Source organism: Mytilinidion resinicola (genome assembly GCF_010093595.1).
Source record: "Mytilinidion resinicola strain CBS 304.34 unplaced genomic scaffold BDZ99scaffold_40, whole genome shotgun sequence".
In the NCBI taxonomy this organism is placed as follows: domain Eukaryota; kingdom Fungi; phylum Ascomycota; class Dothideomycetes; order Mytilinidiales; family Mytilinidiaceae; genus Mytilinidion; species Mytilinidion resinicola.
The window spans coordinates 11,126-24,419 of record NW_022985476.1 but is presented as its reverse complement, the minus strand read 5'-3'; the positions used below and the strand labels follow the sequence as shown (position 1 = coordinate 24,419).

General features: G+C 28.9%; 1 protein-coding gene across 1 annotated transcript; it reads right to left on the bottom strand.

The window, feature by feature from the left end:
* Window positions 1-1,586: 1,586 nt before the first annotated feature.
* BDZ99DRAFT_403502 (uncharacterized protein) lies at window positions 1,587-1,754 on the bottom strand (the record flags this gene model as incomplete). Its single annotated transcript, XM_033716344.1, has 1 exon — window positions 1,587-1,754. A coding segment is annotated over one exon (168 nt), but the record flags the coding sequence as incomplete, so codon positions are not given.
* Between the last annotated feature and the right edge of the window lie 11,540 nt (window positions 1,755-13,294).

Sequence of the window (13,294 nt, the reverse complement as noted above, 5' to 3'; positions counted from 1 at the left end):
AACCTGGCCGGTACTGCGCTTATTTAGCAGCTTATTAGCTATATTTTATATAGCGCTTAACTGCGGTGCAAATCCTTTTAAATCTAGGTTAATTATATATTAAATAATAACTAATTCCTCTAGCTTTATAAGCTTCTTTAAATTAGGCTTATAATTACGTTAGAAGGTTATTCCGGCGCGTTATTATTAAAGCGTGCTTCCAGGAACTTTAAAGGTTGTTGCCGCTTATTACTCGCTTTAAATTTAGTTCTTATTAATTGCTAAAATAGCTAGGTATATTAGGCCTTTACTTTAGACTAGTTACGCGTTATATTATTAAGGTATAATAGTTAAAAGTTAATAAAGCGCGTTTTAGTAATAGGGTGGCCTGCTTACTTAGGTGGCCTGCTTACTTATAAAGTACGTTAATAACTTCTATAATTTAATAAAACTAGCTTCTAAATAGGTGTTATTTTAATAGAAGTAGTTATTATAGGCTTTAAAAAATAAAATTAACTAAAAGCTATATAACTAGGTAATTATAAGTAAGCTACTATAATTAAGGCTATTAATACTTATAGATAGGTAATCCCGCCGTTTATTATCTTTATAGGTAAATACTACCTTTCTATATAGTATAAGGGCAGTAATATACTGCTAGACTAGGCTATAGTAGTAAATAATAATAGCTAGATAATAAATAAGCTTAGTATTATATAGCTATAATATTTTAATATATATATAAAGAACCGCACTATAGGCGTATATTACTTACTTATTTTAGATAGTTATAAAAGCTATAACTTACTTAAATTTAAAGAGCTTTATAAGGAAAATAATATTATTATACTATATATACCGCTGCATACCTTATATCTATTATAGCCGCTTAATATAGGCTATTTTACGCTATTAAAAAAAGCGTATAGTTGCTAAATTAAGGATCTAGCGTGTAACTATATTAACTATATTTATTACGCCTTAAACAGCTTTTTCCTTTATTTTATAAGCAATATTTACCTATAATATATTCTACTACTAAGCCGGCTACTTTTCCTTAGTATAACTAATACTATATACGCGCAGTTAATTTATTTGCAACTAGCTATAGAACTTATATATAATATACTTAGATTAGATTTAGAAAAAGCTTCTTAATCCTTTTTATATATACGCGTATTATACTTAGCCTCTCTATAGTTTCTATAGCGCCGTTAAGCTAGTAGAGCTCTATTTATACTATTTCTACTACCTACTTTTTTCCGTGGATTAGATGCTCTAGACACTTTAGTAGCTATATATAATACTGCTATACTATACTCTATTATACCGCTAGTCTAGATTTACTTTCTTTTATAACCTTTACGCTTAGTTATTTCTGCTAGTTACTTTTTAAGCTTTTTAACCCGGGCTTTAATAAGTATATTTTTATATAGCATTTCTTCGGCTTCTTTAATAAGCTTTAAGAAGCCTTTTTAGGCGGTTATTAGTAACCGTATAAAGGAATTACTTACTAGCCTTAACTATAATCTAAATTTATATATATTACTTAGGGTTTTTAATTACTATAGTGTTTCTAGTAGAGGTGCTAGTAGTAGGGTCTATAACTATATATTAAGGCGATTAAAAACTACCTGCGTATTAATAGGAACTAATCTAGAGGCCTTAAAGGCCTTTTTATAGTTCTTATATATAAATATATTAAAAAACGCGTTTTTAAAGGCTAGTAGGAAGCCTTTTTTATTAATATAGTAAACGCGTTGGCGTGCTAAGTCTTATATATATTAAGAGTACTTTAGCTTTAATAGCGAGAAGTATACTATATTAAGTAGCTAAAGTATATATAATAAATGCGCAGGTATATAAAGGGTAAGGATTTGTTATTTAATATAATAATCCTTAAAATCTTAGTTAAGGTGGCTCTTATAGCCGTCTAAAATTAGTAACCTATATAACTTTACCTAACGCGCCTTTATATATATATTAAAGTGCTTTAACTACCTAAAACTAAGCTTATTATTAGTCCAGCCGTTTTTAGAGATAGAGAGCTTTTAATTATATAGTATTTCTACTTTCTTATACTATATAGAGATATAAACGCGTTCTTTATAAATAATAAATAGTAGGGTTATATATCCGGTAGCGCAGATACTTTAGATAACTATAACCTACTTTAAGTTACCTAGTTAAATAAGATTAGGCCTTATATATTTTTCTAAACCTATAATAACCTTTATTATACTAATTATACCTATTTAAAAGCTAGTTTTATTAAAGTTATAGATATTATCTAGGTAGATACTATACTTAGCTATAGTCTTTTATATAAGAGTAAACTATATATTAATAATTTCTAGCAGTTCTTTACCCGATTAAAAGCTATTTTAAGCTTTTTTATATAAGATATAAACTGTTAAGTCCAGTTTTTGCCTACTAGTATTCTACTACACGCAACTAGTACTTTATCTACTATATCTACTACTTTATATAACTAGGGCGCAAATTCTTGCAAGTCTAGGTTAAGAATATATTATATAATTATATACTCTTCGGTTGCAGTAAGCTTTAGGCAGTTTAGTTATAATTAAAGTTAAAACGTAATTTTATAGAGCCGATTAGAAAGCTGCTAATATCGTACGTTAAAGGCTACTGCAGCGCGTTATATAGTCCTAAATTAACTAAAGGTAAAAGCTTAAAGCGCAAGATTAATACTGCCTTTTTACTAAAATAGATAATTGCTGCGTTGTTAATATATTACTGTATAAATATAGTATTAGTTATACTAAGGAAAAGTAGCCGGCTTAGTAGTAGAATATATTAGTTATAAAATATTATATAGTTATATAACTATTAGGCGGGCGTACTAGCAACTAGTACTAAATGCGCTAGAAACCTACTTTTAGCGGCTGCACCTTTACCTTTTTTCTTTTTTTATATTATAACTTCTATAGTATAGTAATATAACCCTTTCTAATTACTATTTACCTATTAAGTTCTTATACTTTATAATACCTTCTATAATATCTACTATTTTTATAAACACTATATTTAGCAATCTAAAGCTACTTAGAAACCTAGTTTACTATTTTACCTATTATAATAGGTTGCTATTGCTATAATAGACCTAAAATAGGGCGTTAACTCTACTAATTCCTGCTATACTTTATTAGGTATATTAAGTAAGGCTATAAAAACGTCTAGCTTTATAGAATAGTACTTAGGAGCTACTAGTAAGCAACTAGCAATAATATATTCTGCGGGTATTCTGCCCACCCTACTAAGCCGCTACGCTAAATATTATAAATTACTTAACTATAAATAATTGTATTTAGTATAGCTATTTACTAGCTAGTTGCCTGCTATCTAGGGTATATATATATATTATATTTAGTTAATTTGTATATACTATACCTAGGTTTTATATACTGCGGTTACTTAGCTGCTGCTATTACTAGCGCTTTTTCTACCTTTATTTAGGCAGCTTATATATAAAAGGCTACTTCTATTCCTAATAAAACCTCTTCTTTAGCTATATACTTGCGCTTTTTTACCCTTTTTTAATTCTAGCGCTTATTTTCTATATATACTGTTTTAAGTTCGCTTATAAGTAGCACAGCATTTAATATCGCTATTTTATACCCCTTAATAATCCCGCTAAGGGCTTATTCTACTTTACTTAATAGGCTATATATATACTAGTAAAAATAGCGCTTTACTAAAGCTGTCTGCTTTTATAGCTTAGTAATATTATAAGGTGTTTTAGCTGCTAAAAATATATTTAAGAATAGTAAACAGCGTTAGAGTAATAGCGTCTAAAATTCGGTATATAGCTATAATAGCACGCGCTTAGGGCTATATAGAATAAGGCTAGTAGCTATAAAGCCTACCTGTATATTATCTTAATATAGCGCTATTTACTTAGCCTGCCTATATAGCTATAGGAATTCGTGTTTATTAATATAGTTAATACTATAGCTTATAAGCTATTTAACGCTGCGTCTATAGGCCTGCTTTATATTACGGTTTTAGGCAGTAGGATTACCCTAGCTAGCTTGGGCAGGTAGGTAAAAGTAATAACTAAATTTACTATATATTCTATAATATACAGCAGGCAGGCAGGTTAAATAATAAAATATAGCTTAAGAAGCTATAAAAAGGCAGGGCGGCAGTTAGCAGGTATACTCCTGCTAAGGCTTACATAGGCCCTTATAATAAGGCCTCTTACCGGGTTCTAATATTATATATTACGCTGTGCAGTAAGCTTTACTATTTAAGCTATAATAGTACTCCCCTTTTTATAGCCGAATTTTATTAAGGCCTAAGAACCGGGCTTTTTAGGGTAATAGTAATAGAATAACCGGATAGCTTCCTTAGTATATTCTAGATAGTTAGCGGGCTTTTCTATAACTTTATTATATCCGGTCTATTTTACTATATACTTTAGGCGGGGGCGGCTATAACCGCGACGCTCCTATTAAAAGTTAATAACTTCCTTAACTTCCTACTTCTCTAAGCCTTTAACTTTAACTAGCAGTAGTAGTTCTTAATACTGGCCGGGCAGCAGATTATTCGCGGTAGGTTTTAGTAAACTAATATAGAAGATATTATAGTTATATATATTTTTTAGTAAGGTTAGGCAGTATATATAAGGGCTAACAACCTTTTCTACGCGGAATAGTCTAAAATTCTTCTAATCTAGCTTTTTTTAGAGGCGAAGGGTTTTAATATTTTTAGTATTTAACTATACTAAGTTGTTAATTTAATAGTTATAAGCAGGGCAATAGTTATAGTTTATATTATTCTTATATCGGGCATAAAAGGCAGTAAGTTTAGACTTTAGATATTCTAGAATCTTTTTTATACGCTTAGTAAAGCGCTTAGCGTCTTTAGCAGGCAGGCAGGTTAATAGTTTAACCGGCTTAAAACCTAGATATAGGTAAAAGCTATAGTTTATAAAAAAGAGGGAGATATAGATGCTCTTAGAATTTATAGTATTAATTAATAGTTTAGCTAAAGGCAGCTATTTAGCCTAGTTATCCTGCAAATAGAATATATATGCCCGTAAGTACTATTCTAAAACAGCGTTAGCTTTCTTAGTCTAGCTATTAGTTTTAGAGTAGTATATAGTTAATAGTAGGCAGTTAACTCTTAGGCGGCTAGTTAGGTATTTCTAGAATTTAGCTATAAACTAGGGCCTTTAGTTAGATATAATAAAGGCAGGCAGGCTGTATAGTTTCTAGATATTTTTTAGAAAAAGTTTTATAATATTTTCCGTGTTATAGGTCCCTTTATAGGCAAGGAAGTATTTTATTTTAGTTAGGCGGTCTACTATAATAAGGATTATATCGTGCTTTCCGCTATGCAGCAGGTGCGTAATAAAATCTATTAATATATTATACCAGGCTTTTTTAGAAATAGGCAGCAGCTTTAAAATACCCTAGTAGGCTTTTTATAATAGAGTAGTTTTTTTATATATCTAGCAGTTCCTAACCTAATAGTCTATATAAAGTAGTATTCCGGGCTAGTAGTAACTATAGGCTATTAGGCTATATATTTTAGATCTTCTAAAGTAGCCGGTAATAGCGTTCCTATAGTATATATACAGAAGTTCTACCTTTAGTTTATTATAGTCGGGTATATATAGGCAGTTCTAATAGTATAGGTATCTACTTTTTTTTTTAGTATTTAGCTAATATAAGCTTTATATAATAGCGGTGTTCTTTTTTTAAGGCTTTTAGAACTAATAGCAGGATAGGGTCTTTTTTATATACTATTCTTAGCAGGACGGCAATTATAGAAGGTAGTTCTATATTTCCTTTAGTTTCTTATTTATTTTATAGGGCGTTATTTAGGGGAGTTAGTAATAAGCCTTTTTACTAAGTTCTTACAGGTGCTAGAGCTATTATTTTAGCTTTATTTTTAAAGGTTACTTTTCTTATAGTTTTCTTTTCTATCTTATTTTTAAAGTTTAATCTCTTTAGAATTATTTAGCTCTAGTAGCGGAAACGTTTATCCCCTTTTTTAGGCAGGTCCTTTAACCTCCTAGTTAAAAATCGGGCTTTACCCTAAGTTTTCCGGGTTAATATATAATTTTAAAGTTAAAATAGAATAGGAATTTAGACCAGCGGGCCTGGCGGCGGTTTAGTAGTTTTATTATTATAAAGTACTCTAGATTATAGTAGTCGGTAATAACTTTAATAGGTAAAGCGGCGCCCTTAAGCTCTGGTCTCTATTTTTTAAAGTATTAGATAATAGTAAGCAGTTTCTTATTATATATTTTATAGTTGTATTCTGTAACTAAGTACTTCTTTAAAAAGAATATAATAAGGTGTAGAATTCCGTCGTCTCCGTACTATAATAAAACGCTAGCTAAGATATAATTAAATATATCTGTTTCTATAATAATAGGCTTATTCTAGTTAAATAGTGCTAGAATAGGTGCAGAGGTAAAGGCTTCTTTTAATTCGGTAAAAGCTTTCTAATAGGCAGTATTTTATATAAAGGCAACGCCCTTTTTTATTAGGCGTACTAGTAGAGCAATAATCTTTAAAAAGTTTCTAATAAATTAGCGGTAGAAGTTTCTAAATCCTATAAAAGCTTATATATCGGTTAAGTAAGTTAGTATTTCTTAGTTTATTATAGCTTTAATCTTCTCTAGGTCTATTTGCAGGCTGTTAGCTCCTATAATAATGCCCAGGAATATTATTTCTTTAGTAAAGAACTTATATTTCTTAATCTTTGCGTAGAATCCTACTTTTTATAGCAGTTTTAGCATAGTGCGGATATACTCTAGGTGTTTAGTTTAGTTCCGGCTGTAAATTAGAATATTATCTAGGTAGGTAGTATAGAAAACGTCGAGATGCTTTTATAGAGTATTATTTATAAATTATTAGAACGTTGCAGGGGCTCTAGTAAGCCTAAATAGTATTACTAAGGTTTTAAACAGTTCTAGTTAGGTTCGGAACATAGTAAGCTATTTTTAACCCTTTTTTATACGTAGGTTATTAAAGGCAGATATAATATTAATTTTTATAAAGTACTTTATCCCCTTTAGGTTACTTAAGGTTTCCTTTATTAATAGTAGTAAGTAGCGGTTCTTAACTATTATAGTATTTAGCGTTTAGTAGTTAATATAGAAGCAGAGGCCTTCTCTAGGCTTTTTTATAAATAATATAGGTAATATAGCAGGCAAAAAGCTAGGGCGGATAAATCCTTTCTTTAGATTATCTACTACCTATTCTTTTAGAGCTATTAGCTTATTATAGGATATTAGGTATAAGGGTCTAAAGAAGGGCGTTTTTCCTTTTTTTAACTTAATTTTATAGTTATACAGGCGGTGCAGTAGTAGGTAGTCGGCGTTTTTAGGTAAAAATATATTAGTAAACTTTTATAGTTTTTTAGGCAGGTAGTTTAGGTTAAAACCCTTCTTTTTAGATAGAATATAGTTAATATTATCTAGTAATATAGAAAAGAGTTTATATCCTTTTTATAGATAGGCGCTATATACGTGTAAGGAAACGGGTGCTATATTTTTCCCTTCTAGGTTTTTTAGTGCAGGCGGCAGGTACTCCGGGCGGTTTTTCTTTAGAATATTAGTAATTCCTTATATATACGTTGCTTTTTACGGCATATTATAGTATTTATAATAGTACTAGCTTATAAACTATAGTATATTGCAGGACTAGTCTAGTATAGAATTATATAGGCGTAGCTATAGGATTTCTAGAATAATCGGGTAATAACTTAGTTTAGTTACCTCTATTCGAACGGTTTTTAAATATTTATTTATCTATAATTAAACCTAAATAGTATAGGTTACTTTACCCGCTTCGGAATTGCCTCTATTAGCTAGTTTTAGGTAAAAAAAGTACTTAAGCGGAATTATTAGGATATAGTAATACTTTACCTAGTTTTTATTAACTAGCGCTTTCCCTTTATAGCTACTATTAATTATACTATATACTAGAATACTTTAGCCCTAGTATTCTAAACGTGCAGGTATAATTAATAGGTTAGCTTTTATAACCTGTTCTTCTTTAATAGTTATTTTTTAGATAGCAGCAGTAAATACTTATATAGTACACGGTATATAAGCCTAGCTATAACCTATATTAGGCTTAATTCTTTTATTAAAGTAGAAAATAGGGGAAAAGTAGGTTTTAGCAGTATTTAGGTTCTATATTTAGTAGAGGGCGGTAAAAAGCTCCGGAAGAACGCGTTTTTATAAATAGGGCGGGAGCGGATAGAGTATTTATTAGGCTAAGGGCAGTTATAGATAAAGTATTTTTTAGATCTATAATAGTAATATTCCTTTTTTTTATATTAAGTTAAGCAACCTCTTAAAAAATCTATTAGGTTTCCGGAAACTTCTATAATTTTTATAGTACCGGACGCTTTTAGTAATAACTAGGGTATAGTAGTTTATATTTCTATAGAAATAGGTATTTCCTAACAGGTTCGATTTATATTAGCGTATATTTTTAGGGTTGCAGTAGTAGATACTTTATATTATTTGCGGCGGTTATCTAGGTTTTAAAGGAACTTTGCAAATATATAGTACTCCCTGCTAGGGGGTTTATAGTAGAGTAGTATTTCCTTTAGTTCGCGGTTAATAGCTTCTTCTAAAAAGGTTAGTAGAGCTTTTTTAAAAAGCTCTTCTTCTAAAGCTAGGCGTTAGAATTTAGTAAAAAAGATACTAAATTCTTTATTATTCTAGCGGAGGCAGAACAGTTTAGTATAGAAGTTGCGGACTTAGTTAGGGTTTCTATATACTTATTTTAAAAGTTCTAAAATAGCTTTAAAATCGGGTAGTTAACAGTTTCCTTTTATAATATACGGCAGGACTTAGGTGTATAGGTTTCTACTTAGACAACTATTTATATAAAATATTCGGCTTTAGAGGTTAGGAAAGCGGTTTTAGTTAATAGTTATTTTTTTATAGATTTAAAAAAGGAAGTAGTAGAGGTTTTTTTAGTTACCTGTAAACTTATTAGGGTTAGGTTATTTTTTAGAAAGCCGGGCAGAGGTAGTAGATATATTAGAAGTAGACGGAGGCGTTTATACTATATTAGCTATATTTCCTTTAGTTAGTACTTATAGTATTAGGGTTTACAGGGCGGTATAAATAGTAGGTATAGCTATATTAATTGCTTTCTATCTTTTAGCAAGAGCTAAAGCTAGTTTATCTATAAGCTTTTTTATCTCTTTTTTCTAGTATTTATAGACAGCTTATAATTATACCTTTAGTTAGTTGCTCTATTATTTATATTTTTTAATTTCTAATTCTAGGGCTTATATATAGAGTGCGGTTTAGTAGTTTTTAGTAAGGCTTTCCTAGGCGGTATTAATATATTCGTATATTTAGCGGCAGTACTTATACTATTTATATATATAGTTAGTAATATAGGCGGCGAACGCGGATTTACTATCCGGTAGAACTAGGGGAAAAAGGTAAAATATTAGGTTGGCGGTGCAGGTAAATAGCTAGGTAGGTAAGGAGCTATATAATATTACGGTCTCGGGCGGTAGGATTATTTTAGCTAGCTTAGGCAGGTAGATAAAAGTAATAACTAAATTTACTACGTGTTCTATAATATATAGCAGGCAGGCAGGTTAAATAATAAAATATAGCTTAAGAAGCTATAAAAAGGCAGGGCAGTAGTCGGCAGGTATACTTCTGCTAAGGCTCGTATAGGCCCTTATAATAAGGCCTCTCGCCGGGTTCTAATATTATATATTACGCTGTGCAGCAAGCTTTACTATTTAAGCCGTAATACTTTAGCGTTAAGAAACAGCCTATATTAAGCGGCTACAGTAAATATAATAAATAGGCTAGTATATATATAATAATAATATTATACTCTATATAGAATTAATTAAATTCGGGGTTAATATAGCTGCTATAGCTATCTAGTATAAGTAGTTAATATATACTAATTATGCGATCCTTTATATGCTTATAGAATAGCTTTAGCCAGGTAAGGCTAATTTTATTCGTTGTCTAGCTATTCTTACTAACGCTAATCGCCTAGTTATATAGTATAACCTTATACTAAATAGCTTAGTATATTACTGCCTTAAAAATAATAAGTAGTAGAATTATAATCCCTCTAGTATTAATATATTCGATAATTATAACCTATTTTTAATTACCCGGTTATATAGTTCTAGGCCGGCCGGCCTTATCTATTTTAGTAATAACTTTTGCAGTTATAATAACACCTATCTAGCAGCTAGTTTTATTAAAATTCTAGGTATTTTTATTTTAAATTCTATATTCTGCCTTTATATTATACACGAGTTTAAACTAGCCTTAAATAAGTATAGAATTTTTATATTTAGTATACTAGTAGTTATACTTATAATTCTATTTAGATTATAGGTTATTATAACGCTAGATAAAGTTATATACCTATTACTTACTAACTAGTTTAGCACTAAGGTGCTATATAGCTAGTAGGCTAGCTATCTACTATATAAATGCGATTTATAGCAGTATACTATATTAATCTAATAATAGAATCTATTATTTAAGGCTCTTTTCTTATACAGGTGTAAAACGGCGATTCGATATAATAGAATCGCGTTTTAGTTTAATACCCTTAATATATAGCCAGGCGGTGCTCTAGAGCACGTTATACGTGCTTATTACTTTTCGGAAACTTATAATTTAGCCTTACTTATACGCTTAAATAGCTAGATTAATTCTGCCCTTTTTAAAAAGGTCTTTTTATTATTATAGTATAGGTATTAAGGCAGTAGTTAAGTAATATATTGCGTTTCTGCGATTTTTAATAGGGTAGGCAAAATGCCCGCATAGGCAGCTTACCTATAGAACACGTTACCGCCTTTAAAGTTTAATCTACTACTGCTTTCTAACCCTTTTTTATTCCCTACTTCTATTTCTATATTTTTAGAGAATATTACTAATTTTATAGCTAGCCTTTTTTCCCTTTTTAGGCCTTTTATATATTAGGATACTAAATATAACTAATAAAAGAAGAAGGACTAAAATATAGGTAAATCTAATAATAAAGAATTATTTAGTAATATAGAAATAGAAGGGGATTTTACTAATAATATTATTATTATAGCAGTTAAAAATTAAGTATTTTATAAGTTTCCTAGTATAAGCTTCTATATATAGAGCTATAACCTTAATATAAGCCTCTAGAAAAAAGCTATTACCTTTTAATATAACTAAGTAGTTACTATTTTATATAAAACTAGGCCTAGGATAGTATATAGGAATATTATTAAAGGAGCTAAAATAGTAAACCCGGATTTTATTCTAAAGCCTAGAGCTAAAAAAAAACTTAAGAATAGTTTAGGCGATTTTAATATAATAATCTCCTTTACTTAAGTATACTCTACTAAAATAGCTTATTTTTTTAATAGTATTTTACTGTTAGCCTTTACTTTTATTAATAACCTATTAAAAGTAAAATTTTTTAAAAAGTATTTTATCTATTTCTACTACCTTAACACTAATTTTGGCCGCCTTTAGCGCTAGTAGGCTAGTATTTATACTATAGTCTAAATACTAAAAAAAAAAGTAAAAAAATAGAAGATTAAATATAAGACCTTATAAAAGGAGTATAATAATATAGTAACTATTATCCGGGAATTTAAGGGCGGATAGGCCTAGTAAGCAGTAGAAAAAGCAGTAACCTAATTAAAAAAGGCAGCTAAAGAGCGTATTTAATAATAGGAATCTGCCTACTATAAACTAGAAGTAAAAAACTAGGCTTTAGCTAAGGAAATCTAAAAGCTAAAAGCTAACTATTAATATATCTATATATAGTTACTAGTTAACTACCTAAAAACCCTTTTTATCCCTTTTTTTATTAATCTATACCTAAATATAGTACCTTAGTATTTCTAATTCTATTTTAGGAACTATCTATAGCCCCTACCGCTTTATTTAACCTATTTAGAAAAACTAGAATAGCTTACCTAGATAAGTTAAAATAGTAGTATAATAATTTCTGCTCTATAGTATATATTAAAGGCTTTTCTAAGCTAGAAAAGTTTAAGAAAGACCTATTTATATTACAGCCTTAGATTAATAGTATACTAGCCTACTTTAAAAACTACTTTAAGAACTTTATAGGTGTATTTTAAAAAACTTTAGCCGCTATTATAGCTAGTAAACTAGAAAATAACGCTATAGTACTAGTCTGCTAGAGAAACCTAGATAAAAACCTCTGTTTTTAAATACTATTTCTATAGAATACTATTTTAAAAACCTAATAAAGATACTATACTATAGTTCTACTTATTTAAGTTATCTATAGAAACTATTTAAAAATTACTAAACTAGTTAGACTAAAAAGCTATTAAAAAAATAATAGCTAAGCTACCTAGCTAGATTAGCAATACTATATCTAGTATACTATATAGTATAAATAACTTCCCTTAGTTTTTTAATGCTATTAAAAACTATATTATTAAAAATTAGACTAAGTAATAAATTTTTAGATAAAATAAGAAAATAGCTAGCTTCCGCCCCTATATTAATAACTAGGATAAGCTATACTAACCCTATTCTTTTTAGCTAAGCTTTACTAGTAATAATTAACCTTCTATTTCTAATAATAGCAGTAACTAACCCCTTATTTCTAGTAATAGTAATAATACTAAGCCTATTTTTTTTTCTAGTTAGTATAACCCTAACTATACTAATATAAAGATAACTCCTATATAAAGGCCTGCTATAATTACCTTTATACTAACTAGAAATACTTTAAGTATAAGTAACTAAGCTACTGCGCTATTAACTACCTATATATAAATTAAGGTATTAGTACTATATAAAATACTATTTTAGATTTAGAAACTATATAAAAATTTAAGAAAATTAATAAGCCGGAAGCTAATACTAGCTCTAACTCTAATAGCTCTAGTAGTTTAGGAAACTAAGTACTTTTAATAGTAGCCGCTATTAAGAGTTATAAATCTATAAAAGTAAAAAAGATAATAGGAAGTACTTTTAGAAACTGCTAGATAGATAGAAAATTATCTAAAGGAATAAAACTATTTTCCTTAGGAAAGTAGAATTTTTAAACTTTTAAGTAGTAGAAATAAAAGTATTTCTAAACTATAAAGCTTTCTATAACTTTATTTTATATAAACTAGCGCACTAACTAAACTTAAATATCTAACCTCTAAAGAAGAAAAAAAAAGTATACTTCTACTAAAGTATTAATAGACCTAAAAAGTAAATTATAGAATATACTAAATTTCTTTTATAAATAGGAAAGTACTTTAAAATCCTTTACTACTATATAGTATATAGCTGTAGATATTATAAGCT